This window comes from Mauremys reevesii, linkage group 9 (genome assembly GCF_016161935.1).
Source record: "Mauremys reevesii isolate NIE-2019 linkage group 9, ASM1616193v1, whole genome shotgun sequence".
Classification (NCBI taxonomy): Eukaryota; Metazoa; Chordata; order Testudines; family Geoemydidae; genus Mauremys; species Mauremys reevesii.
In genome coordinates this window covers 68,151,346-68,179,209 of record NC_052631.1, presented here as the reverse complement: position 1 = coordinate 68,179,209, position 27,864 = coordinate 68,151,346, and the positions used below count along the sequence as shown (strand labels likewise).

At 38.1% G+C, this 27,864-nt stretch overlaps 1 protein-coding gene across 12 annotated transcripts in view; it reads left to right on the top strand.

The window, feature by feature from the left end:
* The window catches only part of DIAPH2 (diaphanous related formin 2), an 827,558-nt gene that overhangs the window by 143,153 nt on the left and 656,541 nt on the right, over positions 1-27,864 (top strand). For all 12 annotated transcript variants that reach the window (XM_039487835.1, XM_039487836.1, XM_039487834.1 and 9 more), the window contains 5 exons: positions 11,424-11,498; positions 11,584-11,653; positions 13,230-13,366; positions 14,638-14,746; positions 21,414-21,524. In XM_039487835.1, coding sequence (XP_039343769.1) covers positions 11,424-11,498; positions 11,584-11,653; positions 13,230-13,366; positions 14,638-14,746; positions 21,414-21,524 — 502 coding nt within the window. The remainder of the gene's footprint in view (positions 1-11,423; positions 11,499-11,583; positions 11,654-13,229; positions 13,367-14,637; positions 14,747-21,413; positions 21,525-27,864) is intronic.

Below are 27,864 nucleotides of genomic sequence, written 5' to 3'. Positions count from 1 at the left end.
TTGGCAGAATTAGGTCTCTGCCTTCTTCTGTGGGACAAGAACCTGATCCAAGATGGAGGCTGCCTTGTCCTTTTAGCAGAACAAGATGGCCACAGACCGACAATTGGTCATACAGAAACCATAACTATGTATAGGGTTGCGACAACTCCCTTATCTTCATGTGTCATTATATAATTCCTGCATCTGTAATTTTCACTCCATGCATCTGAAGAAGTGGGGTTTTTTTACCTACGAAAACTTATGCACAAATAAACCTGTTAGTCTTTAAGGTGACACCGGACTCTTTGTTTTTTCTGCTCAAACAGTTTCACTTTTGCTTCTACTGCTTCTTTCTCCCTTCTCACATTTATCTCCAGATCCTCCTCCTTGTCCATATCTATTCCACCCCTAACAATCTTCTGTTCATTGAACTTTTTGAAACTTTGCACTTTTAGAGAGAGGTAAGGGATTGACTCTGGGTACACAAATTTGCAGAGGGACAATAGGGTTGAGGTCTGTTATTTCTCACCTCTATATATTTATTTATTTAAAAACATTTTTGCTCTTAAGAAGCATGTTATCTCTGGAGACACAAACCCACAATTTGAGAACTTCAAAACTAAGCATCTCTGATGGTATCTTCTAGGCTGAGCACTGAGTCCCATTGGGTAGATAGAAAAATTACCCTAAATAATCTATACAGAAGTGACTGGAACCCAATAAGATTGGGTCCCTAATCCATGAACTATTGGAACTCATTTATAAAACTTTTCTTAAACATTACATGAATATATTTTCTTATGCTATAGAATTAGAATTTATAATCCCTGTTCCATTATGAGATATCTTTGAGCTATAATATATCTTAATTAAAGCTATCTTTAGATAGGTTTTTCCCTCAAAAAGCATTGTATAAAAAAGAATCGGATTTAAATGAAAAATCCGATTTCTTTGATTTTAAATAATTGATTTTTATCTACCCTGCTTCAAAAGGATCATAATTACTTTAAAAAAAAGGCATTTGGGATACAGAAGCCCCCATGAGTAAGACATTTTTAACAGCTTGTTAAGTATAACAGAAAATTTAATTGGGAAGTCATGCTATAGTGTTTAGTCTGCCAGTGTGGTCATGGTGGGGTCTATGTATATGGAATGTGAAGAATTCTGTTAGTTTCTCCTGTCTATAAAAATAGAGTAATACATGAAATGGAAGGGAATAAAGTTTATAAATTGAAGACAGGTGAAAGTGCACCAGTAAATGTAACACTTGATTTCTTTATAGCAAACATCATAAAACTACATTATAGAATATCTCAAAATGGCAAAGGTTGATAGTTCAGATTTTTGCCTAACTTGATAATTTTATATTCATGCCAATCTCTTAATTTGTTTACTTAGTGTTGTATTCTCAAAAAGCTGGTCTGTGTGTGTACTTTATTTTAATGTAGTTTTTAGCTCAACAATTTCATGTGTTGTACCAAACAGTACCTGTTCATACCAAAAACAGAAACATGATGGTTATTTAATGGCCTAATATGCTTTTTTACTAGTAGATGTTATGACATATTTTCTCCACCAAGAAGATCAAGTACAAAAGTAAAACACAAATTACATAAGATTACTGAAGTTGTGCAGCCTCAGAAGATATCAGCAACCACTTCAAGAAAAAAATATATGAAAAGATATGGAAAATAAACCATTCAAAATTAGTACAAATTAGCATTGTGCTTTGAATACCTCCGGTAAGCCAAGGGAAGCAAATGGCAAATGTGCACTGAGAGAGCCTAGCTACGTGTCCTAAAAAATTCAGTCCCAAGAATAAACAGTACAGCCATCCTAGCTGTTGAGACTGACTGACTGTATTATGAGGGAAGAAAATAAATTGCTATGACACAGCATTGTGAAAATATAATTAGTACATAGATGAGAACACAACCCTATTTCTCTCTCTCTCTCTCTCTCTTTATTGTTGTTACAAACCACAAACTGTGCTGCTGTAGCATGAGGAAGGAGGAAATGCTGCGTAATGCCAGTTGGGAGAAGACATAGTTGGCAACAGCGGCCTGTCTGCTATTTATGGCATTGGAGAGGACAGCCCAAGCCCACCACTGTTAAGATTTTGGAAAACTGTTTAAAAACCTTTTCACAGCTGCTTTCTGGTTATGCTTCTTTCTGTATATTTTGTTCTCTCATTCCCTAAAGAAGATGAACATGCATTAACAAGAACTAATATTTTCCCCACTTACTTTTCATCTGTGTTCTTCTAATTTATCAGTCTGTCATCCTGATCCCATCTTCTCTCAACTTCTGTCCAGTCTCACTCCTATGATAGTTACAACCTTCTACAGATAGATTTTGTCACCTCTCTTAGGGGAAGAAGCTTGTCCTTGGTTACACCAGTCCACTACTTCTTAATTCACTTTTCTGCCTCCTCTAGATTTTTCAGCCCAGTTTTCCTCTCCTGATTTTTTTAAATATTTAAATATTGTTTCTTGCCCTACTCACCCCTCAAATAATCTAACTAAGATGGCCTTTTCCCCATCCAATTCAAAAGATTGCCTTTTTTCTCCTGAGCAGGTTCTCATATTTTTGGCAATTAAACAATCCACTTCTGCCACTTTGTCTTCCCGTGGGTTCTACAACTGTAGGCTCTTCCCGTACTCCTTCAGTATCACCTTTGGCTCTTCGTCCTCTCTTTTCCCCATTTCCGTTGTCATCTCTGTTTTATACTCTTGGACGTCTCCTCTTCTGTTATCTCTCCTCAACTCATCTGCTCGTTGCTTTCAGCTGCTAGAAATGAGTCCCAGAACTTGCCTTCTGTGTACTCTAATCTCCTCCTGGATGTACTGGTGTCATCTGAGTTTGTCTCTGGAATAAAGCTTCATAGTTTACCTGGGAATCCTCTTGTGCTTCACCAAGCCATTTGCAGAACACACTATACTCTGTCTCACGTCTTCCCTACATATGCCATCTGTCCTGTGACTTACTCCTTTTCAAGATCTCGTTGATGAAATCCTTTCTCTTAGTATCCTCACTTCTAAGCATCTTGGCTTCCTCTCAGTTATCTCCTATCTTTGTTGGTGAAACCTTTAACTCTGACCTCTTGTCAGCTCTCCTTTTCCATCTTCCAATCTATAGAAAACACAGTTGATCAAGTCATAAATCATTTCTGCTTTTCCCGTTACATTGAATTAAACTTAATAGAAATGAGCCCTTTCATTAGCTTCCTGTCACTTACTGCATCAAATTCTGCCCCCTGCATAATCTTAAAGAGCCTTTGAAATTTTACCACCACATTCAGTATGTTTCTAGGATGTGTATTCTGCAATGTCAGTCCTCTAAGGCCTTGTTGAACCTGGGTAGCTCTGCAGGGCCATCTAGTGACAGTGTTTCATATGTAGAATTAAACTCTAAAGCCTTTAAATTAAAATTTTTTTTTTGTTTTGTTTTAAACAAAATGCTAGCAGGATAGGAATTAAGTTGCTATTTTACTTGTTAGTCTTTGACTTCAGCAAGCCATGTTACTACAGTTGCCACCTCCAAGATAGGACCTGGCCAATGATCACTCTGACCCCACCACCGCCACCAACAAATGAGGTCCTAGCGCTGATTGTAGCTGATAACTCGTATGTTTGAGAACCATTTTTACACACACACCAAAAATAAATGTGTATTTTTGTTACTTTATCAGTTTTTCTTACCGTATACTAAAATGACATCGCTATCCATAGGTGTGAATTATTGAACACTCTAGCATGTCTCAAGTGGGGTGGGGGTAGCGAGGGGAACTCCATGTTAAATATTTTAACCATCTAAATTAACCATGTTAAATATTTTAACCTACATGTTACTAAAATACACGTTCAAAGAGTATGCACTTTAAGTAGGAAACGAAAAAGTAGTCTGCAGTGAGTCCATGGGTATTAGTGTTTTTTCCTTGAAATCTGTACTATTCACTATTTTTCCAAGAAATCTGTACTTGCTCTTCATAGATTTACGTTCCCTGATACTACTTCATTTATGGTGTAACTGCTAATGTTCAAATACATCTTGACATATAGAGCATATCATTCATTTCTTTTAATGCATGTTTAACAATTAAAGGGTACAGTGCCCAAAGTGAAATATCTGCAAATTGCACGGAGACTTTTTAAAGACACCATAATAAAGGCTCAACTTTAAATGTATACCTCAAATTAAAAAACATAGTAAGAGAACCAAAAAAGAGCCACCGTGGCTAAACAACAAAGTAAAAGAAACAGTGAGAGGCAAAAAGACATCCTTTAAAAAGTGGAAGGATTTATTTAATCCCATGTAACTTGGATTGTAATCCTTTAGTAGCAACACTGTCTTTTTCTTTGTTTTGTTTTGTTGTCATGAGTGTGTGCTTACCACAGTAGGTCCCTGATCCTTGTTTGAGACCTTTAGGCTCTACTTTAATTAAAACAAGATTGAATTTCTTAATTTAATTTTGAGTCTTTGTATTTTTAGGTGGGTTGTACATCAGAAAGCTGCTGCTTTGTCTTAATTTGATGTCACTTTTTTATGTTCCTGGAAGCGTGAGACCTGTTGAACCAGTGGAAGGGCAGAAGTTAAACATAATGTGAAGCCTCTTGAGCTGTGTTGATCTGGCAGTAAAAGCCTACAACATGTCCACTGACATATAAAGTACTTTTGTAACTACCTTATTGAATGTTATAAATTCATTTTGATTTAAACTTAGGAGTGACCTATTCATGGTTCTGGGCACTTTTCTGTATATTATAAACATGCAAGTATAGGAGGATTAACACTAATGAAAATAAATGTAGTTACTTTGAAGTAACTAAGAAGTGGAAAAATAAAACAACCTCAACACAGATTGTAGCATTAAATATAACTCTTGCTTTCCAAAGGCTCAGAAGTAGAGGTGAATATTGCAAAGGTCACCAGCTTAAAGTTATTTCAAATCAAGATGGGGACTGAATTCTGAAGCTCAGGCTCCCTGTCAGCAATTTCTACTCAATCAAACTGACACATCTTCAGCTTTTACTTGTGGCATTTGTGACAATATATCATTGGGGGGGAGGAAAGCTTTCTTAGAAGTACCACACCAAGTTGTTCTTTGTTGAACAAAGCCAACGTAATCTCAATGGGGAAACACATAATAAACAACAAATTTCAATACTAGCTTCAGTATCAATGTATTTAACAGGCTGCTGATTGAGACTTTGCATGTGGTGAAGGCAAAGAAACTCTACCTCATTCCCTATCCAGAATCAGATTTCTTTGAGTGGGGAGAAGTCTGCAGTGGAAGTTTGAGACTGTTAAATCAATTGCAATCTAGATGTCTTCCCTTAATTTTGTGCATTTTGCTAAGTAAACTATGGTGACCTTATTAAGAGAGAGCCGGGAAAGAGGATGCCTAGGAGCCACTTCATTGATAGTCGAAGATATTTTTGAGCAGTTCTGCCAAGTCACAGATAAGGACAGAACAAAAATATTCTCTTTTCAGGAAGTTTCCTGTGTTCGGTAATGCTGGACCGTTAACACTGGTTCCTTAGTTGAACTGGAGGGGTGCTATGCCTTCTCAGTTTGCAGGTTGTACAAAGGCCAAAATTCAGTTGTTCCTGGCAAAATAAATCAAATATCAGATCAAGTATGATCAGGTGAGGCATAAACCAGCTGGGCTATTCAGTGGTGGTTATTGTGATTTTTGAATCCTAAGTGCTCTCTGAATAGCAGACACAAATGTGGTTTCTGAAAGTCAGAGTACCGTCAGCCAATACCAGCTCAGCACTAGTACCAGTCCCCTTTTAGCATCATCCTGGCACTTGCCCTCTAGGTATACGCTGTATATATTCCTTGCCTGAGTAGGAAGGGGACTTTCTACACTCCCAAGCTAGATGCAAGCAGCAGAACCATGTCATCACCCAGTTGACCTCTGCCTGAAGTCTAGCACTAATAACCAGTTTAGCAGCATAACCCCAAACTGGGTTCGGTAATATCTGTAAAGTTGAGGGGTTTGTTATTGAACAGATCATGAGTATTTGACAAGCTGCGCACAACCTGATATTGGTCAGCAACAGCTGAAGACTTTGTCCTACAACATACTAGCTTTCTGAGTGATCAAAATTAGAAATCTTGATTCCAGCTTTTGCTATAACCATAGACTATGTCTACCATAACTAGAGAGCTGGTACCTCTAATCTTTCTTTCTATGATATGCAGGATTTTAAGCAACAATAAAGCATAGTTTTGGAACTGATTGTCAATGTAATTGCCAGTAAAACATTTCAGTATTGTAAAATTCTATTAAGTTTTCAAATTAAGATATGTATTGCAGAACTACATATATACTTATAATACAGCAAGCCTGTCTCAGATGTTTTGTATTGACAGACTCTCTCTAAGGTAAATTTTCAGTCCGGTGTATTATTTAAACTCTCAACACACATGCTTGTTAATGTGTTATGCAATGGAATTGTCTTTGCTACCTCTAAATCAGTTGTCTTGATCATAGTAATTTGAATATATTTTCAGCTACTCATTTTTTCATACTAATACTATGAATTCCTTAGAGAAAATACTTCATTGGAGTGATAATTATATTCCTTATGTATTTATCATTGTTTGTAGCTAGTTGTTATTACCATTCACTGTTGATTTCTGTTCATTTAACTATAGAATTCTAACTTGCGAATTTGTGATTAAAACAAGCTTCTTAGAGTTAACTTTCAGTGACGTATCAGAGGGGTAGCTGTGTTAGTCTGGATCTGTAAAAGCAGCAAAGAGTCCTGTGGCACCTTATAGACTAATAGACGTATTGGAGCATGAGCTTTCGTGGGTGAATATCCACTTCATCGGATCGACGAAGTGGGTATTCACCCACGAAAGCTCATGCTCCAATACGTCTGTTAGTCTGTAAGGTGCCACAGGACTCTTTGCTGCTCTTTCAGTGACATTGGTATTTTACTTTTAAAGTTGTTTTGGACTGTTAGGGTCTGAGTTGCCACGCTTACTGACAAATAATTTTTCCATCTTCTGTCAATGAATGGAATTGCTGTTGGGTTGACTATAAATACCAGGAATAGCTTATGGATTTTTTTGGCTTAATATTAGTCTCAGAACTGGTAAACAACCTCCTTATGCTGTTTAAATAGAAAAGGAATGGTGGAATGGTGAAAAGTTATCTGTTGTAGATAGGATACCCAGATGGGAGGCTTTGAAAGTTGGCAATTAGTCGCTATTTAAGTGAATTTGGTTTAAGCAAAGGTTTACAACTGCCTCCAGGTTTGTTTTCTGTATACTTCTGCTAAGTTTTCTTTTCTAAAACAGAAAATGAAATAATTGGACAGTATGTAAAATCAGAACCAACACATTTAGACACTACTTCAGTAGCTACAGATTGTGGCATGGTGGGTTAAGAAAAAGGTTGGAGTTTTCTTCAGATCATTGCTTCTAATGGATTTGTCAGCTCTTCAGTATTTGAAGATAGAGTAATAGACACTAAGTCCTTTCCTGCTGCCACACCACAAGTTTTCCTTGGGAGGAGTTCAGAAAGGACAGATAAACCATTTAAAGTAAGAAATGGGAGGAAATTACAGGTGTGCTAATGTAAGTGTAAATGGTGTGTGTGCGTTTATTTTATTAATTAGCTGATATACCAGTTCAATTTTGAAATGGAAATCTAACAAACCAGATTTTTAAATTTGCTAAGTGGTGTAGCCAATACTATGATAGCACTTAATTAGGATAGCCTCCTTTTTGGGAGCTCTTTTTTTCACAGGTCTGCTTTTAAATTGGACAGTATTTCTCAGGTAAGGACACTTAAGTTAGTTATTAACCAATCAAAAGTTTATTAATGCTCTCAGAGCCACAGAAGTATACAATCAAAAGTTCATCCATTAAATGTAGATATAACAGATGTTCTAGGGGAAAAAAACGCATGCAGTCTTCTAAGCGATTAACATAGCAGCCCAGTAGCTATGCCAAAGAACAGTACATAGACTTAGTTATCAATTTTCAATTTTTTTCAGTACCACTAATACATGACATGTCAAGTAATTAATGTCTTAAGGCACTGTTAACCATGTAGTCCGTGCTATTTTATTCATTTTGTATGAAAGGGTGTACTGTAGTTTAAAATATCGAGAGGAATTGCTTTAAGTCTCTCAGGCCACTTTGATTAAAGGGGATTCAGTGTAAATGCCAAAAGGCCTGGGTAGCGCAAACTCTCAGCAGGTTTTTCAAAGTGTCTTTTCCGAGGCTTGTTCTCCTGAACTTTCAAATGTAGCTGAAGGACTATGGGTGGGGGTGGAGTAAGGGGAGAGTAGGATGGGAATGAATGAACTGGGAGTAATCCTGCCAATGGCACTCAACCCTGCTCCCACTGATTCACTGAGGACAAAGCCACTACTTTCCTCACCATACCATGTGCTCTTCAGCGCTGCATAAGGGGAGGGGGGGAGTGCTGAGGGTGCCTGATACTCTGGGACTGGAGAACTCATGGGGTGCCCAGCACTCACAGGGAGCAGAGGACAGGAGGGGGTGCTCCATGGTAGGGAGTGGTGCCTTGCAATGAGGATGACAGATGCACAAGCACTTAAGGGGCTGATACCACCTTCTTCCCTGCTCTGCGAACACTGTGTGGTGGGGAAATGGACAGGTGCCCCTTCCTGGCTCCAGCACTCCTGGAGGGCAGGGAAGAAGGGTTCATATCTCTTGCGTGTACATGGTGCCTGGTATTTATGGGGGGGAAGCGGTCATAGGCAGAGGGTGCCCCATGAGGGTGAGGGTTTCTCTCATGCGGAAGTGGTACCCAGTACTTATGGGAGGGGTAGGGGTCATAGACAGGGGATGCCCCATGAGGATGCCTGGCACTCTTGTGGGAGGAGTGGATCTAGCTCTGTGTCCTGTGGCCACACTGAAGGGCAGGGGAAGTAGATGGGAGCCAGTACTCACTAGGGTTCAGGCTTTCACTCTCGTTGGCATGTGTCAGTTGCTGGGACGAGGCTCCCTGCGTGTCTTGCCTTATTGTGCCAACTGCAGCAGCCACCAACCGGTAGTTACTCTCTTGGATTCCCCTCGGAACAGGTGTGTAGTGCTGCACCATCTGGAGAGGGCTCTGTGGGTGGGAAGCTGGGTCCAAGGAGTTACAGCACTTGAAAAATTTGCGTTTAAACTGATAAAACTAGAACTTTGGGTTTTTCGTGGTCGTTTTTGTTTAAATAAAAAAAGAGAAGAAAAAGCTCTAAAAAGAAGGATCTTTGCTACGCTGCATTCTTGGCCATGTCTGATGTGTCATTTAGGGCTAGATATTCAATAATATTGAGCATATAGTTTGTTTTTGTAAGGTTTATGGCCAAATTTTTGTAAGAGTTCAGCACTCAATGTGTACAAGTATTTTTTTAAATCTGGTCACTTATTTTGGTGCCTAAATGGGAGCTGAGCTGAGCTCTTTGGAAAATCTGATGCTTATTGTAGGTTATGAGCCCTTGTGGAAACTCTGTCCTCAGTGACAAGACTGAGGCTATGTCTACACTGGCAACCAAATGACAAAACTTTTATCTTTCAGTGGCATTAAAAGCACCCCCTCCCCCCCCCCCGCAAAAGACAAAAGTTTTGCCGATGGCAAGCTCTGGTGTGAACAGCTCTTTGTCAGCAGGAGCGCCCTCCTGCCAACAACACTAATGCCACCCATTGTGGGTGGAAGTGTTTTGTTGGCTGGAGAGCCAACAAACAGTGGGCTACACTGCGGACCTTTTAGCGACATGGTTGTAGCGACACATCCCTGTTGCTAAAAGCTGTGTAATGTAGACATAGCCTAAGATAGGAAGCACAAACCTGTGCAGTTGCTGTGATGGTGACTTAGAATGATAGAAAGGAAGGACTGGAACAAGGGATCTTGAGGGGTCATCTAGTCCAGTTCTCTGCACTGAAGCAGGACCTGCCCTTAACCTCAAATGAGAGGAGTCCACAACCATCCTAGGTAACCTATTCCAGTACTTAACTGTCCTTACGAGGGCCAGCTCCAGGCACCAGCTCAGCAAGTAGGTGCTTGGGGCGGCCAAGGGGAAAGGGCGGCACGTCGGGCTCTTTGGCGGCAATTCGACGGCAGGTCCTTCCCTCTGAGAGGGACCGAGGGACCCGCCACTGAATTGCCACCGAAGAAGAAAGTGGTGCGGTGGAGCTGCCGCTGATCACGATCGTGGCTTTTTTTTTTCCTTTCCCCCTTCCCGGCGCTTGGGATGGCAAAAACCCTGGAGCTGCCCCTGGTCCTTACTGGTAGACAGTTTTCCCTAGTAGCTATCCTACACATCTTTTGTTGCACATTAAACTGATTACTTGTGGTCCTACCATTGGTGGACCTGGAGAACGATCGATCAGCATCTTTTATTACAACACTTAACGTACTTGAAGACTGTTAATAGGTCCCCACTCAGTCTTTTTCTTCTCAAGATAAAACATGCCCAGTATTTTTAATCTTTCCTTTTAAGTCAGAATTCTAAACCTTGTATAATTTTTGTGGCTCTCCGCTGAACTGCTCTTCAGTTTGTCCCATCTTTCCTAAAGTGTAACTCCCACAGTGGGACACAGTGCTCCAGTTGAGGCCTCACTAGTGCCAAGTAGAGTGGGGCAATTCTCTCATTTCTTTACATCTGACATTCCTGCTACTATACCCCAAAATATTAGACTTTTTCGCATTTACATTGTTGGCTCTTACTCAGCTTGTGAACCACAATAATCACCAGATCCATTTTCAGCATTACAGTATTACACCTTGCTAGTTATTCTCCATTTTGTAGTTATGCCTGTGTCTTTTCCTTCCTAACAGCACTAATTTTGTTCTTACCTTTATTGAATTTCATTTTATTAATTTCTGACCAATTCTCTAATTTGTCAAGGTCATTTTGAATTCTAATCCTGTTTTCCAAAGTGCTAGGAGGCCCTCCCAGTTTGGCATCATCTGCAGATTTTATAAGCATAATGAGTTGGATAATGGAATGGAGAGTAATGAAAATACCGTATAGTACCAGACCTAAGACAGATCCCTGTGGGACCCAACTAGATACGTTGTCCAAGTTTGCCAGTGAACCACTGATAACTGAATAAGGCCTTTCAACCTGTTGCTCCACCCACCTTATACTAATTTAATCTAAACTGCATTTCCCTACTTTGTTGTGCTGTTAAATATGTGAAGCAATTTTCCAAATGTCAGCACTGGATTTGTGTTCTATAACTGGAGACATTTTATTTGTCATGCTCAAAGCTAGCCAGAGTCAGTGACCAAAATTTCTGGGTTAGATACCAATACATTAAAACGGATTTGAACTAATGTCTTGGTCATTTATAAAATATATTGGGAACATGGGACAAATCATCATATTGGAGAATAGTTGAACATTTGGTCAAATTAAATAAAAAATGAATCAATTAACATGTATATTTTACTCTTCCTACAGCTGGGTCAACAATTTTGGACATGAAGGTCTTGGGCTTCTGTTGGATGTACTGGAAAGGCTTCTGGACAAGAAACAGTAAGAACCCAAAACACTGGGGTGGGAGATGGAAACTGCTATTAAGGTTTTGACCTTAGTTAATGCTGTTGGTTTTTCATTCAAGGCAAGAAAGTATTGACAAGAAGAATCAACATAAGCTTATTCAGTGCCTCAAAGCATTTATGAATAATAAGGTAAGAGAAATATTTTTGTTTAGTTTTAGGTGCTTTGATCATGCCTGCCTGCTTGATAAAGAGCTAAGTGGAATAATGAAGTTTAACATTATTGCATCTTTTCTTTTAGTCATGCTTGTTTGTCAAAAGTGAGAAATTTAGAGTAGTGGATATTTAAGTCCTGCATTAGTGAATTGGGGATAAGGATGCAGTACAGACTTGAGTGTCCAGTTCATGTATCTTTAGTGAGTTAAAAGGATGTTTCAGTAACAATTTTATTGAATGCTGTGGACCAAATTTAATTTGCTTGTTAGGGAAATATTCATAATACTTCTGTAGGGTGGAAATAATAATAAAAAAGTTCTCCCCCAATTTTTTCTTCCTAATATGTGGAGATTAACAGGAAGAGGGTGCCTCAAGTCTCGTCTCTTTTCTCTAGCCTGTTAAGAGATGGGTGAAAGGGGAGAAAGAACTATGGTGGGGATTATTTAGAGGAAGTTAAAATTAATGATGCCATTATTTCTAAGATACTGTGATCCAGAGGTAATGGGCAGAGTTGATTTGTTTTTAAGATATTATAAAGGCTATCCAGAGTCTTGGATGAGTGCTTTGTTGGTGTAGAGTAGTAGAAATCAAAATACATAATTTATGGGATCAGCTGTTTTCTTGGACTAAAATGTCAAATTTTAATATATTAAAAAACCCATGAATTTGGGAATGACAATGAACATATTTTTTCTGTAAGAAATGTCAAAGCTACATTTGGTGAGCAGATTGTAGGGAACTTTGTGTTATTATTTAAACTGTAGAAATAGAAGGCCAGAACAATATGAAAGCAACTAGAGAAATGCTTAATATTCATAAAATAGATGATATAGTCATTCAGCCATCATATTCAGGCATGGATGTCCAAAGTTAATCACCTAGTTCTGTGCTTAGCGAGATAAACACGTTTAAGTTTTCAGAGGTGCTGAACTCACAGCCCCCATTGACCATAAAACAAGTTCTAGGTGCTCTGCATCTTGAGAAAAACATGGTTTTTTAACCTGTTTTGAGATTTCACATTCTGGTAAACAGAATGATTTAAGCTGTTAATTTTATATACACACAGATGAAGTCGGAGTACACTCAGATATTGTCTTCAATCACAGACATAAATTACATCTATTTTCTTTTAATATTAGCTAGTGTATGTGTGTAATTGAAGTTTCTCGTAGTTGCTATTTCCAAACTTAAAAATAGTTACTAGATTTAAGGGAATACATTGGAATTATGTTCCCAGATGTTAACCAGTTAAAGTGGAATCTAACCAAAGTTTGTTTCAAAGATTCATGTCCATGAAGAGCTTTATTAGATGATTTGTGACTTTTAATCTCTCATAACAAACTGCAAAGTATTCAGTTACTGGTGTTCACCTTGCAGTTTCATGCTAAATGTAGCAATTTATTATTGTTACTTAGCTGAATGTATTGATGAAAGATTCAATCATTGGATGTAGATGGGGGGAAAAAAGTGATGAAACGTCTTAATCGAGATACCTATTATACTTCAGCATAACCTTTTCACGAAGAACTCATTGTTCTCTCTCTTTTTAAAGTACGGGTTGCAAAGAACTCTAGGAGATGAAAGAAGCCTTTTGTTATTAGCAAGAGCAATTGATCCAAAGCAACCAAACATGATGACGGAAACAGTAAAAATACTTTCTGCCATTTGTATTGTTGGAGAGGAAAATATGTAAGTAATATGTTGAAGAGCTACTTATTGTATGTAGGGCTTTGAGAAAATAACTAGAGTTTTCCATTTTATCTATTCCTGTGTTGTTTTGTGTGTTTTGGCATGAGAAGGTGATTACAAATGTTCCGATTAGTTTTGCATGTTGTAGATTATTTTGTTACACTCTATTTTCTTCTGTAATAGTATAAAATGGGGTAAACTCATGTCTGGTGATAAGTCATTTATCTTACAAATGTCTTTAGTAACCTTTTCCTCTTCTGTTATACTGTTTTTAGTTTAGGTGAAAAGAAATGCATTATCTATTTAAATAGACAGAATCAATGTTTTGATAAGTCAGTTGGAATAGTTTATATATTGGAATTATACCCTTCCTACTAAAATATTGATACTGACACCATTTACTGAGAGACTAAAAATGATTTTGGGGTAAGATAGTTTTTCAGACCATGGTTCTTTATAATCCACATTTGACTTTATTCAGATCATGACATGTTTGAGCTGTTGAATAGTTTGCTTGTATTGCGATATACAGCATTCCATGTGTGAGTGAAAACCATGGAAAGTCCCTATGTGCTGCAAAACTTAAAATTGCCATGATTGAGCCACTGAGTTATTGGCTGGTGAGTCAGTTCTCAGTTCCAGAGAAATTGACGGGCAATGTAAGAATAGGGTAGAAGTGCTCCTGTGTACGTATGGGTCAAACCATTATGGCTTTTATGGCAGTAAATTATATCTTTTTAATCTGTTAGAATACTTCCAAAAAATAATGAGAGAGTAGATAAAGGTGACCAAATGGAGCCAATTATTTACTCTTAATTTTTAAAATGCTTTTGATAAGGTCCCGTATCAAATAATTATATGGTAAGGGCCTGAGTCTTGTAGATAAAAACGTATTTAGGTTTAGATGAGTCATAGCAAACAGCTAAATAACAAGCAATATATGTACATATCCAGTGTTGATGCTGGTGTCCAGTCAAAGGTGACACTAGTATTTAAATGACAAAGGATGCAAAATATTAAGCTTTTCTCTGAACTTGTACAATTGATTTTTAACCAAGGCGACTAATTAAAAAAACAAAACAAAACTCTTAACAGATTTCCCAGATATTGTGATTGAATTTTCATTTTGAAATAGCCTTGGCATTCTGAAGTCATTTGAAGCTTTTATTTTAATACCTCATGTGGAAGATCTAATGCTCTGTGTTAAACTACCTATGTATTCCCCTCTCTCACACACTCTCTCTCTCTTTCACTCTCCCTCTCTCTCACAGTCTGGACAAACTTTTAGAAGCAATAACGACTGCAGCTGAGAGAAATAACAGAGAACGTTTTTCTCCAGTTGTGCAAGGATTGGAGAACCATGAAGCTTTGCAGTTGCAGGTGGGTTTGCTGTATCTTGAACATGATCTAATTGTCAGATGTCTAAATGTAATGAAAAATGGTAACAAAATGAAATCAGCTCAACTGTTTTAGCATCTTTTAATTGTTTTTCTATGTAAATTTCTGCCTTTATATATTTCAATAAATGGAAAATTTATTGTTGGGGGTAATTAGGTAGACAAACTCTGTGGAAACTGTTTTCCATCAGTTAGCATCTATGAATACTAAATCAAGAAGACTTCAGTTCAGTAGAAGTATGAAGAGCCTTGCAGACATACAATAATTAATTGGTTGTATTAGACATTGCCTTTATTAACATTCTCAGTAATAAAGGCAATCTTGGAAAATTCTGGGAAATGTTGACCCCAGTATTACTGGCTGATTTTGGATTTTGGCATGGTATATCTCCTATCTACCAGTAGAAATGCTGAAAACAATTTCTTTGTGTTTGCTTGTTGTTTAAAAATAACATAACTTCAAAATAAATTTTAGACAATTAACTAGAATGAATGCTAGTGGTTCATTTGTGTTAGAAATCTGAGTCTTTTTTTTTATCTAGAGATAGTAAATTAAAGTCAATGGGTGTATTGACTAAGTAAAGACTTCAAGATCTGAGCACTATATAAAGGCACAAAATATTTTATTTGTGTGTGAAATGCTTAGAATAATAATACTTACCTCTTATATAACACTTCTCATCAGTAGCTCTCAAAGCACTTTACAAACGAGATGAGGCTTCTTCTCCCCATATTACAGATGGGGAATCTGAGGCACAGGCATGTGAAGTTACTTATCAGGAGGCCAGTGGTTGAACCAGAAATGGAACCAAGATCTCCAGAGTCCCAGTCCAATGCCTTATCCACTATACCACACACATAGTTGTATAAACATTTTATTTTTCTAGAGATTATAGAAAAAAAATTAAGAGGCATTTTAAAACTCTAGACTCTTGTATGAACCAACACACATTATAAAGTCCAGGAAGGAAAATCCCAGAACCTTTGACTTGCTCACCTCTTTCATATGCTAATTTAATCTGGAAAAAGGACAAACAGCTGTGCCCTTTTTACTCTTCATTGTGAATAAATTATGCTTGTTGGTCCCAGTCCCTCCCCTCTTCTTGCTTGTTTCTTACATTAGAAATTCATTTTTTGTTTAAATTTGTAAAACATTTATCTAGTCCTAATTAAAGCTGTCTGTCAGTCATGGAGGTCACGGAAGTCACTGATTCTGTTACTTTCCATGACCTCTGTGACTTCTGCAGCGGTCGAAGTGGCTGGCTCCAGGGCTACTCTGAGCAGCTCAGGCAGCCCCTGGGCTGGTTGCTTCTGGGGCAGTTTGGGTGAGGGAGAGGACGCAGGGTTGGGGCAGGGAGTTGGGGTGTGTGGTGATGCTTACCTTGGGGGGCCTTCCTGGAAGCGGCTGGTATGTCCCTGCAGCTTCTAGGTAGAGGGGCCAGTGGGCTCTGTGCGCTGCCTCTGCCCCCAGGCATTGCCCCCACAGCTTCTGTTGGCTGCTGTTCCTGGCCAATGGGAGCTGTGGAGCTGGAGCTTGTGGTGGGAGCAAGTGCACGGAGCCCTCTTGGCCTTGCCTCCGCCTAGGAACTGCAGGGACATGCAGAGCTGGGTAGGGAGCCTACCATCCCCCACCCCCCAGCACCAGTGGGGGTCCCAGGCTGCTGCCTGGACCCCTGCTCCCAGCACCAGCAGGTGTCTCTGAAACTAATAGCTTATCCCCTTGTCTTTTTATTGCCAAAATGTTTTTTTGGGAGGCTGCTTATTTAGTCATGTGTTGCTTTACTGTTGATTTCCCCAACCGTCCCCTCTTAAGCTGGACAAATAAGTTCGTACAGCAAAGCCCCAGTAATGCTCCAGGGCAGATTGGCAGAGGCCCTGGGTTTTTTTTGCCTTCCTCTGCAGCGTGGGGCACAGGTCACTTGCTGGAGGATTCTCTGCACCTTGAAGTCTTTAAACCACGATTTGAGGACTTCAGTAGCTCAGATATAGCTTAGGGGTTTGATACAGGAGTGGGTGGGTGAGATTCTGTGGCCTGCATTGTGCAGGAGGTCAGACTAGATGATCATAATGGTCCCTTCTGACCTTAAAGGCTATGAAAGGCTATGGTGTTATCTTAATGACCAGGTCACATGCGGGGTTGAGAAAATTATATGTCCGTATTTCTAGATTATTACATAGCAGATTCATGTCTGTCACAACTACTGCTTTAGATACTGTGATATGTATTATACAGTACTGTAAAATGGGTTTTAGGATTAAATATATGTGGGATCAGGCTTGGATTAAATGCTTTCAGCTTCTATAGACTTGCAGGATGGCTGTCTACAGGATATCATATTTTTCTGCCATCCAACTCCATGTGAAGTTCATCTGCTCAATGTTATTAGTCATTGCTAATATAGCTAATTGCTACTTTATATGCAGACTTGCTCTCTGACCCAAGACATGCAATACTGGTTTGGGAATTTTTTAAGTCTCTGAAATACAGGGCATGGAAATATAAAAACAGCTGGTTCATAGCTCAGCAATTTTGTCTAAAGTGCTAGATTGGGATTTCAGAGCAAATGCCTAAGAAGAAAATGAGATATATGAAAGACATGAAGTGATTTCAGTGCAGCCACTGTTGAAGAGAACAGGCCAGGTTTGTGCTCATACAGGTTTGAAGAATTTAGCTTGTGATGTGACTTTTTAGCCTTAACTAAAAGAAAATCCTTGGAATGGGTATCTGGATCCACTTCTTACCAATGTTCAGAAAGGTGCGGATGGCAAGATGCCTTCAATGTTCCTCAGCCAGTTGGAGTATCACTAAATTGGGGAAGAGATGATTGTCTTAGTAAATTTAAATACATAAAAAAATCCACTATTACAAAAGTTGCTTTCCCCGGTCACCCTGAAAACCATCAAACTACATTTTCACTGCTTCAGGATTGTTAAGTATACAGTATCATGTACGGTGGACATATTCACTGAGTAGAATGACACAATTTATAAATTGCAACTGATGTCAAAATGTTTTGTGCCTTTATAGGGTGATGAATATGTAGGTCATTTTGGAAAATCTTACCAGTGCTTAGATTCTATGATTATGAATCTTGATAGAAATCTATTGATATGTTTGTATTGAACCATCCAAATGAATTAGTAATTAAAAATTTCTCTTGAAAGCCGAGAGTTTCCTTAGCTATTTTGAAAGCAGTGTTAGGTATGCAAGATCCATCTACTTTTGTGTTGAAGCTTTATGTATATGCATAACACAGAAGGTCAATGGCATTTGTATAGCCATGGTATAAATCATTATGGATCTTTGTCAGCCAAGTTTGTGATTATGAAGAAAAATACCAGTTTAGTAACTGAATAACCTTTGGCGATGTATAGGTTAAAAGTCAAAATCCTTGTAGAGGTACATTTAGTGTATCTGAGTGGGGGATTTTGCCCATATTGTGTGTTAGCTCTGAATCATGACAGAGGGATGAAGTCAAGCCCTATAATATCTTTTGTGAGTAAGATAATGATTGATTGCATGACCTTTCCACCGAAAGGCTAAGGCCCTATGCCAAAGATACCTTTTGTAATCTTTACAGAACAATATGAAAAGCTAGTTCTACGGTAGTATGAAAGTAAGATTATGATCTTTGAAGGTCAAGTAAAATAATATTTGTGGTGCTGAAAACCGTATAATCAATTATGTTTTTTAAAGATTTTACATATCGATATCTCAGATGCTTTTGTTGTCAAAAGTTAAAACGAGTTTTTGAAAGTAATGTAACTTCTTTTTACAAGGGAAGAATATTAATATGTTCAGAATCAGACGAGAATTAATTTAAATATTTTAAGCTCACATGTAAATAGAATAAAATTTTGTATTGATTCTGTTATGTTCATGTATTGGGGATTTAGTTCCTAATGTGAACTTCATTATTTTGATTTGTTTCTCCTGGCACCTTAATGTGCCTTGACCTTTTTAAGGTTTAAGATGCATTAATTTAAAATGCTTCTTTCCCCTCTTCATGCACCTGGACTTACCCAGGGGCAGTGTTTTATAACTCTGAATTAAAAACAAACAAACATTTTTTTAACTCTAAAAAGGTATTTTTATAAACACAAAGTGGATGCAAAGTACTGCAAATTACATGTTGTTTTTTTCCTTTCTACAACTCATATGTAGTTAAATTAACTTAAATTTTACTTTTGAGGGAAAAATGGCCATGAATTGAGAACCCATTATTTATTTATTTATTTATTTATTTTACTTTTATTTTTAAATTTGGGAAACACAAAAGTCTTCATTTTGCCGGAATCCATTCAAATTGGCGTTTTTACATCCATCTTTTACTATTAAGCAGGCTGAATTGTAAAACAGGAAGAAAAGTCTTGCAGCCATCTTTTGCTTGCTCTCATGATAACTAAACATATAAATATATGATCTTTACCTTTATGGTTGTTTCGTGGTAGACTATACGTGAGATAATTCAGTTTAGATAGCAGTTTATAATTTATTGGTGGCCATGTCTGAGAAGAGAAAATGACCTAAATGAAAATTGTTAAATCAGTATTTCCTCTATACACTTTTTTATTTCAATGGTTAACCTCTCAATATCCCCAGACACGTTTTATTATTTATTATTAATAATAATTTTATTTTGCCAGCTGGAGAAACCCACCTAGTTTCATTACTGTAATATATTGTCTATCAAATGAATATCTTCTGTCATAGAATATTATCATCCTTGTACTACAGTCACTCATACAGATGTTGTTACAAAAGAAGTCCATTTTATAGGTTTTTTCCCATTTTTATTATCTCCTTGATCCAAATATATACACTTGAGCAAAGGTACAACTGCAAGACTCATTAACTTGTTTCTGACAAAAATGTTCTTTACTTGTAATGTACTAACACAAGCCATTAAGCCAGAATTTCTTCTGGCAGAAACAATCATAGCAGATGGCACCTTTTCTCTCTATTAATTTCCGATTGGACATGTACTTTGGCTTGTTCAGTCATGTCATAGTTGTAACATAACAAGGATCACTCAAGCAAACACAATGATAATGTAGTTATGGGCTTGTACAGTATGCATAGCCTCTACCAGCTTTCTACAGCTATATGGAAGGTTGCACTGCTTCAACCTTTTCAGTACAACCTTTTCTGTGCTTTTCAGTACAAATTTAACACACTCCTTAAGGTGTTTGATTAAAACTAAATGGTGAAAGTAATTAAAATTGAAAGGGTATTTTTCATCTGTTGCTTTTTTTTTTTTCTGGCTACTATTAATTTGTATGTTGGTTCTGCTTTTACTTGCCGTTAACATCTTTCACCAAACCTGGAATTTCCCAGGAGTCCCCTTGCAGTCTTAATGTGTACCAGCACTTTTGGCATTACATTATTGTCTGCCTGTTTTTAAAATATATCAATTAAAATGCACAGCTGTTCAATTAAACTGTAAGTCAGTAGCTTGAGACTTCAGGCATTTTCCAAAATGCTATGCAGGAGTAATGCAAAAGATGCCTGGCAATTAGCTTTTTGTTGATTTGTCTTCTAATCGCCAGTTATCACAAAAATACTGGGAAGATGAAGCAAGTCCTCCAGCATGGATATCATTATCAGAAACAAAACCTGAACCCTTTATTAGCAGTATAATTCTATATAGTGATCATAGTACTTTATGTAAGCAAATGGAACAATATTTGCTATTGCATGCACTTGTTTAGCATAGTTGTTTAACCATTATAATATGGATGAAACATAATGAATCTGCTTATAAACATCGGTGAATTATCTACACATGAAGAACATATTTAGGGGTAGCCTAAAGTGTTGCAATAGGACCATCACACTTGCTTTTAATGGAATGAATGTTTTGCTCTTCTGATTTAATTTATAGATGTAAAAATTGCTATCATATTTAGTTAAAAGCAAATGAAAAAAACAACACCATACCCAGTGAACAAAATGTTTGTATACTTGGCTACATTATGGATACTTCATGTAGATCAGGTGAAAAGGTGCAGGGTTATTTGTTGTCTTTGTGTAAAATTTCATTAAACTTATTTATAGAAGATTCACTAAATTATAGTAAATGACAAATTTGTTCTAAATTTTAGCAGATAATACAATCCATATTATGCACTGTAATATTTATATATGAACCTCTAGTATAAATTGAAATCTTGTTTAAATGTTCCCTAAATACATCACAGAGAGAACTTCTTTCAAAAACAATAGGTATTCACTGGGGAAAAAGCCAAATCTCATTATCTTTATCAAGGAATTAATTTAAAATCATTCAGGCATGCAAACAAACAAAAAAAAAAACCCAGAAACTGTAAACTTCTCCTCAAAGATTCATGAAAGTTTAAGCTTAAAATCAGACCAACCTTTAAATGTTTGTCTGTTCAAATGGCAGTCCTTGCACATTCATTACACTTGTAAACAAAATTATTTCAGCCATTGTAAAATTATTAAGTAATACTGGATTTTAACTGGACAATATGATGAGAAATATCTTTGTTGTTGTTTGCTATATGCCACTATATTTGATTATTAGGTTTTAAATATTAAAAGGCAGAAAAGATGAAGTTGCTTGTATGTAAACCATGTGTGAGCACTGAAAGAGAGATTTTTAGTAAGTTAATTTTTCTAATTACAGGTGGCCTGCATGCAGTTTATAAATGCCCTTGTCACTTCTCCAGAAGATCTTGATTTTAGGATACACTTGAGAAATGAATTCCTACGCTGTGGACTGAAGAAAATATTGCCAGTAAGTTGTTTCCACATGTTCACTACAGAAATTAAAGTTGTTGTTATTAACCTCACAACAGTGTTATAAAACAAAAGTAAACCTGTCTGAGGCGGCCTGGTTGAATTTTAATCCGTCATTCAAATCTCAGATAAACGAAAACGTGAGTGAGAAATCACATAGCCAATAATGACCCATCTGCCAAATCCATTTTCATTCTACTTCTTGTCTAATATTTTAGGTATTCTTTACTTGTATTTAGGACCTGGTGATATTTTGGTAGTTCTTAATAATTTTATTCTGAACACAATAAGAGATTATGGAGGTCCCCTCCGCGCCCCCCCCCCCAAAGTTAACAGAGTTGCTTTAGGAATCTTACTTTCTTGCTTTTGCATATCAGCATAACACTATCAGAAATGAATTGGTCAGTTACTGTGACAGTCAGAATGGACTTACTTTTCATTATGAACTCACCATTTGTCAAATGAACTTCAATATATATAACTTTGAAAGCAGATAGTCATAGATCTGCTTTCCATTTAAAATTATTTCTACAATTCTGTAGAATCCCAATTCTCCTGCTTCCCTTGACACCACTCCAATGTTATTATTTTTTTTTAAATCAGATGAACAAAATCAGTCAGTCATTTAAACACTTTCTTATCTTGGAGAGGACAGATACTACAATGCAAATATTCCTAGTATGAAGATGCAAACTATTTTTAACAGCAGGGCATCATAGCATACATGTATCTGCTTTCTTGTACTGTTTTCTATTAGTAATGGAATACTATATGAGGATGAGATCCCTTTATCTAAAATCCTGTAATTTTTTTGTATTGTACTTTATGAACTTTAATCTCTTGGTGTGCTTCAGGTGGCTCAGGTGTTGCATTATGGTGGCAGCACAGTACTACTTCACTGTATCAGAAAATGGGAGTGTATGTGTCAGGTGCCCTCCACCACATTAGAAGAATTTCATTCTATATGGTGTTCCAGAAACGGACAGCCAGGATACATCTGGTTAACACTGAGTACAATCATAAGTACCTTCATTAATGATCTCGAGGATGGCGTGGACTGCACTCTCAGCAAGTTTGCAGATGACACTAAACTTGGAGGAGGAGTAGATACGCTGGAGGGTAGGGATAGGATACAGAGGGACCTAGACAAATTAGAGGACTGGGCCAAAAGAAATATGATGAGGTTCAACAAGGACAAGTGCAGAGTCCTACACTTAGGAAGGAAGAATCCCATGCACTGTTACAGACTAGGGACCGAATGGCTAGGAAGCAGTTCTGCAGAAAAGGATCTGGGGATTACAGTGGACGAGAAGCTGGATATGAGTCAACAGTGTGCCCTTGTTGCCAAGAAGGCTAATGCCATTTTGGGCTGTATCAGTAAGGGCATTTCCAGCAGATCGAGGGATGTGATCATTCCCTTCTATTCAACATTGGTGAGGCCTCATCTGGAGTACTGTGTCCAGTTTTGGGCCCCACACTACAAGAAGGATGTGGAAAAATTGGAAAGAGTCCAGCAGAGGGCAACAAAAATGATTAGGGGGCTGGAGCACATGACTTATGAGGAGAGGCTGAGGGAACTGGGATTGTTCAGTCTGCAGAAGAGAAGGATGAGGTGGGATTTGATAGCTGCTTTCAACTACCTGAAAGGGGGTTCCAAAGAGGATGGATCTAGACTGTTCTCAGTGGTAGAAGATGACAGAACAAGGAGTAATGGTCTGAAGTTGCAGTGGGGGAGGTTTAGGTTGGATATTAGGAAAAACTTTTTCACTCAAAGAGTGGTGAAGCACTGGAATGGGTTACGTAGGGAGGTGGTGGAATCTCCTTCCTTAGAGGTTTTTAAGGTCAGGCTTGACAAAGCCCTGGCTGTGATGATTTAGTTGGGAATTGGTCCTGCTTTGAGCAGGGGGTTGGACTAGATGACCTCCTGAGGTCCCTTCCAACTCTGATATTCTATGATTCTATGATTTGGATACATGTGGCCTTAGAATGCTGAATTAGAGCTTGAACCCTTACAGCTGCTAGTCCGGAAACAATGGCTACATTTAAAAAAAGGGTGGGGGGAGAGAAGGCAAACAAAAGTTTCACTCTTGGGGGTAGGAATGAGCCCAGTGATGTGGGTGTTAGGTCTGTCATGCTTAGGATTTCTGCTGCTGTTACTTTTGGAAGTGCAGCCTGTGCAGTGTTAGTGGATATAGGTGCAGTGTCCTGCTGCTTCTAACGCTGGCAGCAGGACTTCATGTAGCTACATTACTGATCCTCTTGCCACAGTGGTTATCAAGTACCTGCATTACTCTGAGCACCAGTAACAGAGCATGTAGATTTCTAAGTTTTGAGGTTTTGGACCACTGTTCACTTTTCACTCTTGGGTTAATCAAGAACTTTGATCTGCAGCTTCTGTTATCACACTCAAGTTCAAGATATTTTCTGATTTTTATACCTCTAATTTTTAATTTCCTTTTTTGTTCAGGTGGATAACTGAAGGCGGCCACTCAGTTTTTCTAACTTTTTTTTAGTTAAAAAATAATATTAAATGTACTCTAGTTTTTGTTCTTTAAGTTGCTTCACTGAAGAAGCTTGAGGTACATTTTGCTTTTTCTGGCCATACTGTGAAGAGGATTAAATATTCATTTTTTATTTTTTTTTGAGTTTTGACAGACAGTTCCCCAACAAATTCTAAAACTGTGTCAGCCCCATATAATTTCTCATAGTTCCCTCCGCAGGTGAGAAATAAACACATCACAGTGGCTGAATCTTTGAGATGGAAGGGAATAGCGCTGGCAAAATGAAGGTTACTATGTGGGTAGTGATGAGTTCAATAAGACCCTGGGACTTTATACTATCTTGAATAAGAGTAAATGCCAATGATGAAAGAAGAGGTCAGTACCATGGCCAGCTCCTGTCCTACCTTCAATCTTCCTTGAGTTCATTAGAGCTAGCTGCTTTTTTGGAGGCTCATCTCATGCAGATTTGATGCCATTTGCTGAAAGAGACAGCTTGGTGTCATTGGTATGTTTATAGTCATGGAGCTTGTGGGGTATCTCTGCTTCTCCAAGATTTCTCATAGAGTAGGGAAGAAAAGAGTACTGATCCTTCTTGCATAAGTAATATCTGCATATTGCAGTTCTCTGATCCTGTTGAAGATAAATGATTGAATCCCTTGTTGTAACATCCACTAACATCTTGTAAGTGCATCAGCTGCACCATGTCATTGACTACCAATGTTGGTAAATGTCAAGTCTTGGATTCTGCATATATGGTGATACAGTTTGGGTAGGAAGTGTAGGAGGGATACAAGGTGGCATAGGAGATTGTCCACATCAAATGTTACTTTTTGTGAGAACTGGAGTATTGCTTTCTTTAGAGAAGTTGGTAAATAGTCCTTTGATGGTGACATTGCAGGTTTCATATATAGTGTGTCTAGATGAGACGCGATATATCGATCCCCGATAAACCGATTGCTACCCGCCGATACGGCAGGTAGTCTGGATGTACCCTTAAATGCACCTCTAAAGGTGTCTTCCAGGTCATGGTAGCATCATCTATAAATCTCAAGGAGACTTAATTTCACATTCAAAGGAGTAATCAGTTAAGGCTAGTTTGCAGGTTACCTTAATGAGTCTTGATTGTCAACTTAGCTGGCAATAGATCATCATCTACCTTTTGTTCTTCCTGTTTTTCACTCACTTAACTTTGACCCAGAATTCTTTTGTTTTCAGAGATTTGAAACTTCTTTGAATGCTTGTTTACATTTGTTACGCTTCTGATATGCATGCACCCCATGCACTTGGGATCAGAATGCTTTAGTCAATAATGTCAGTTGACCATACCTGTTCCCTTGATGACTTCTAGACCCTCCTCCCTCATCAGTATTTAGGGGGCCTGATGACCAGCTGACCCCCAGTTCATTTTAGCCACTTATGTCTGTGAAAAAGACCTAGTTAGCAATCTCCACTTCTTTCCATTTGCGTATTTTATTATGGTTCTGTAAATAATTACTTACTTAGACAAGACTTTTAAATTCCTTTTAACAGATTTCAGATATACCCATATGTATCTGCTCCAGAGTGTTTAGCTGTGGTGCAGAACAAGAGTAGTCAAAACATCAGTCCTTCAGAAGTACTCGAAAAGAGTAGGAGCTAAAAATATTTTTTAGAAAAGAAGAGTTATTCATTAGCTATCCTTCAACTTCGCTGAGTGAACTATCCGGCCCTTCTAATATTCTTATGTGGAGCAATGTTACTCAAAGGAGTTTAAATCTTTGTTTATACAGGATCAATTAATGGCTAACCTCCCTACAAGCCTCCACTGATGCTGCTGATGCGACATCAAGCTTGATGGCAGCCACAATTACTATGCAGTGTGCAACATAACTCCAGTCTTGTGGGTTGCCAATAGAGCTTCAAACTATCCTGGAAGCGCCTCCCCTTTGTAGGAATCACATTGATACAGAGCAGAAAGCAGTCTGCGAGGACAAGTGATTTTGAAAAAAGCATTTGTCATCCCAAGCTTACCACCACCATCATCATCATCATCAGACTTGAATCTCTCATATCCTTTAGTATCTCGATAGATAAGCTTAGCAACAAACCAGATGTTTTTAAGGTTATTAATGTTCATTGGACTATTTTTGCACATCCACCAATTGAATACCATAGAGGTTTTCTTGCCCTTCAGTCAAAAAGTTTGTTAAAGTTCTTCTGAGAGTTTTCCTCTGATAGACCGCCTCCTACCACCCCCCAAGCCTAGGAATCTTAATGTAGTACCTACCAGTCTGATGGGACCTCCATTTGCACTATTAGCTTCATGCTTGTTACTCCATTTGTTATGAAGATGGCCACCTTCTTCTTCTTTCCCTTATTCCATCAACTGGAGTTGGGTCATCTTTAAAGCATCTGCCATCTTCATCTATCAGAGGCTCCACTTGCTTACCACTTTCTTTGATGCGGTTTATCCATCTCTTCCTCTCTTCTGCTTGGGCATCTCTTTCCTACCATGCTCTCCTTCTATGCTAGCTTAACCAGGTTACCTCCTTCATCTTCTGCATGTGCCTGAACCAGTGAAGTGGTGCTTCCTGGACTTTGTCAGGCACATCATGGATTTTGACTTCCATTTTTAATTTTGTAATTCATGTAACTCCTCATGGTGTGAAGACATTTCAAGCATCTCTGTGTTGAACCTGCGGTCTCTTTATTGCCCATGCTTCTGCACAATACAACATTGTTCGGGTACACCGTTGTTTTATATAGTTGGGCTTTTAGTCTCAGTGGCGTATGCTTGTCATACACTGCTCCTGAGATGATGATTCATGCTTTTACAGCACTCCTCAATCTGGATTGTATTTCATGTTCAGTCTTGCCATTTTCCATGACCCAGAAGTGAAGGAACTTGAACTGGTCAATCTGGTTTAGTCTTACTCCACTAATCTCTGTGCCCAGGTTCCCTGTGGTATGTCTGTTGACCCACACGACCTCAGTCTTAGTTGTGCTCATCTTCATCCCAGACCAGTTTCACTGGTTAACCTTTTCCTTTTGAGGATGCCCTTATTGCTATTTTTTCTGCATATAACATCATCTTGCCTTTTCCCACTGGTATCTGCCTGCTGACATAGTCTATCAATATAATAAACAGCACACCTTCTGGTGTGGTCTGACTTTCAGTTCAGAGACTTGTCATTCCAAAACATGTTCAGATCTCTGTTTTGGGTGATATATAGAGGCAATCACCATAGTTTTTAGATTCTCAAGCATTCCACGTTTCCTTGGCCCTGATGCGACGATCCTTCTGTCCACTTAATCATATGCCTTTTTTAGGCCTATAAAAGCCCAGAAGATATCTTGTTGGTATCTTTACCGAATTAGAGATGGCACCCGTAGTTCCTCATTGTTTCCTAAAGCTGAACTGCTCTTGTTCACGGAGGGGTTCCACCGTTCTCCTAAAACTAGGGTCCAGAATATGTTCCAGTATCTATATCCCATGTTTACATAGAAATTATGGGAACAGAGAAATAAGTACTTTTCTCAAAAATACAATAGAACTTAGTTTCTATAACTTGATTCAATGTCATCTGAGAGTAGGTAATACACCATTTTTTAAGTAAAAAATCTTGCTGTCGCATCAGAGCGTAATGTTTTATCTTATTAAGATCAAAGCTTGAAGAGGCAGAAAGGGCAGATGATTTTGATGCAGTTTTTCATGTTGTTTCTTGTTTACTGATCTTTTGATGGATCAAACTTGTTCTTAGCACAGTAAGCTACAGTTATGATGTTCAGTTATCTTGAAATAGCGTAATGTATGCCAGTGTAATAAGAAAGATATACGTTACCGTAAGAGCATTTCTA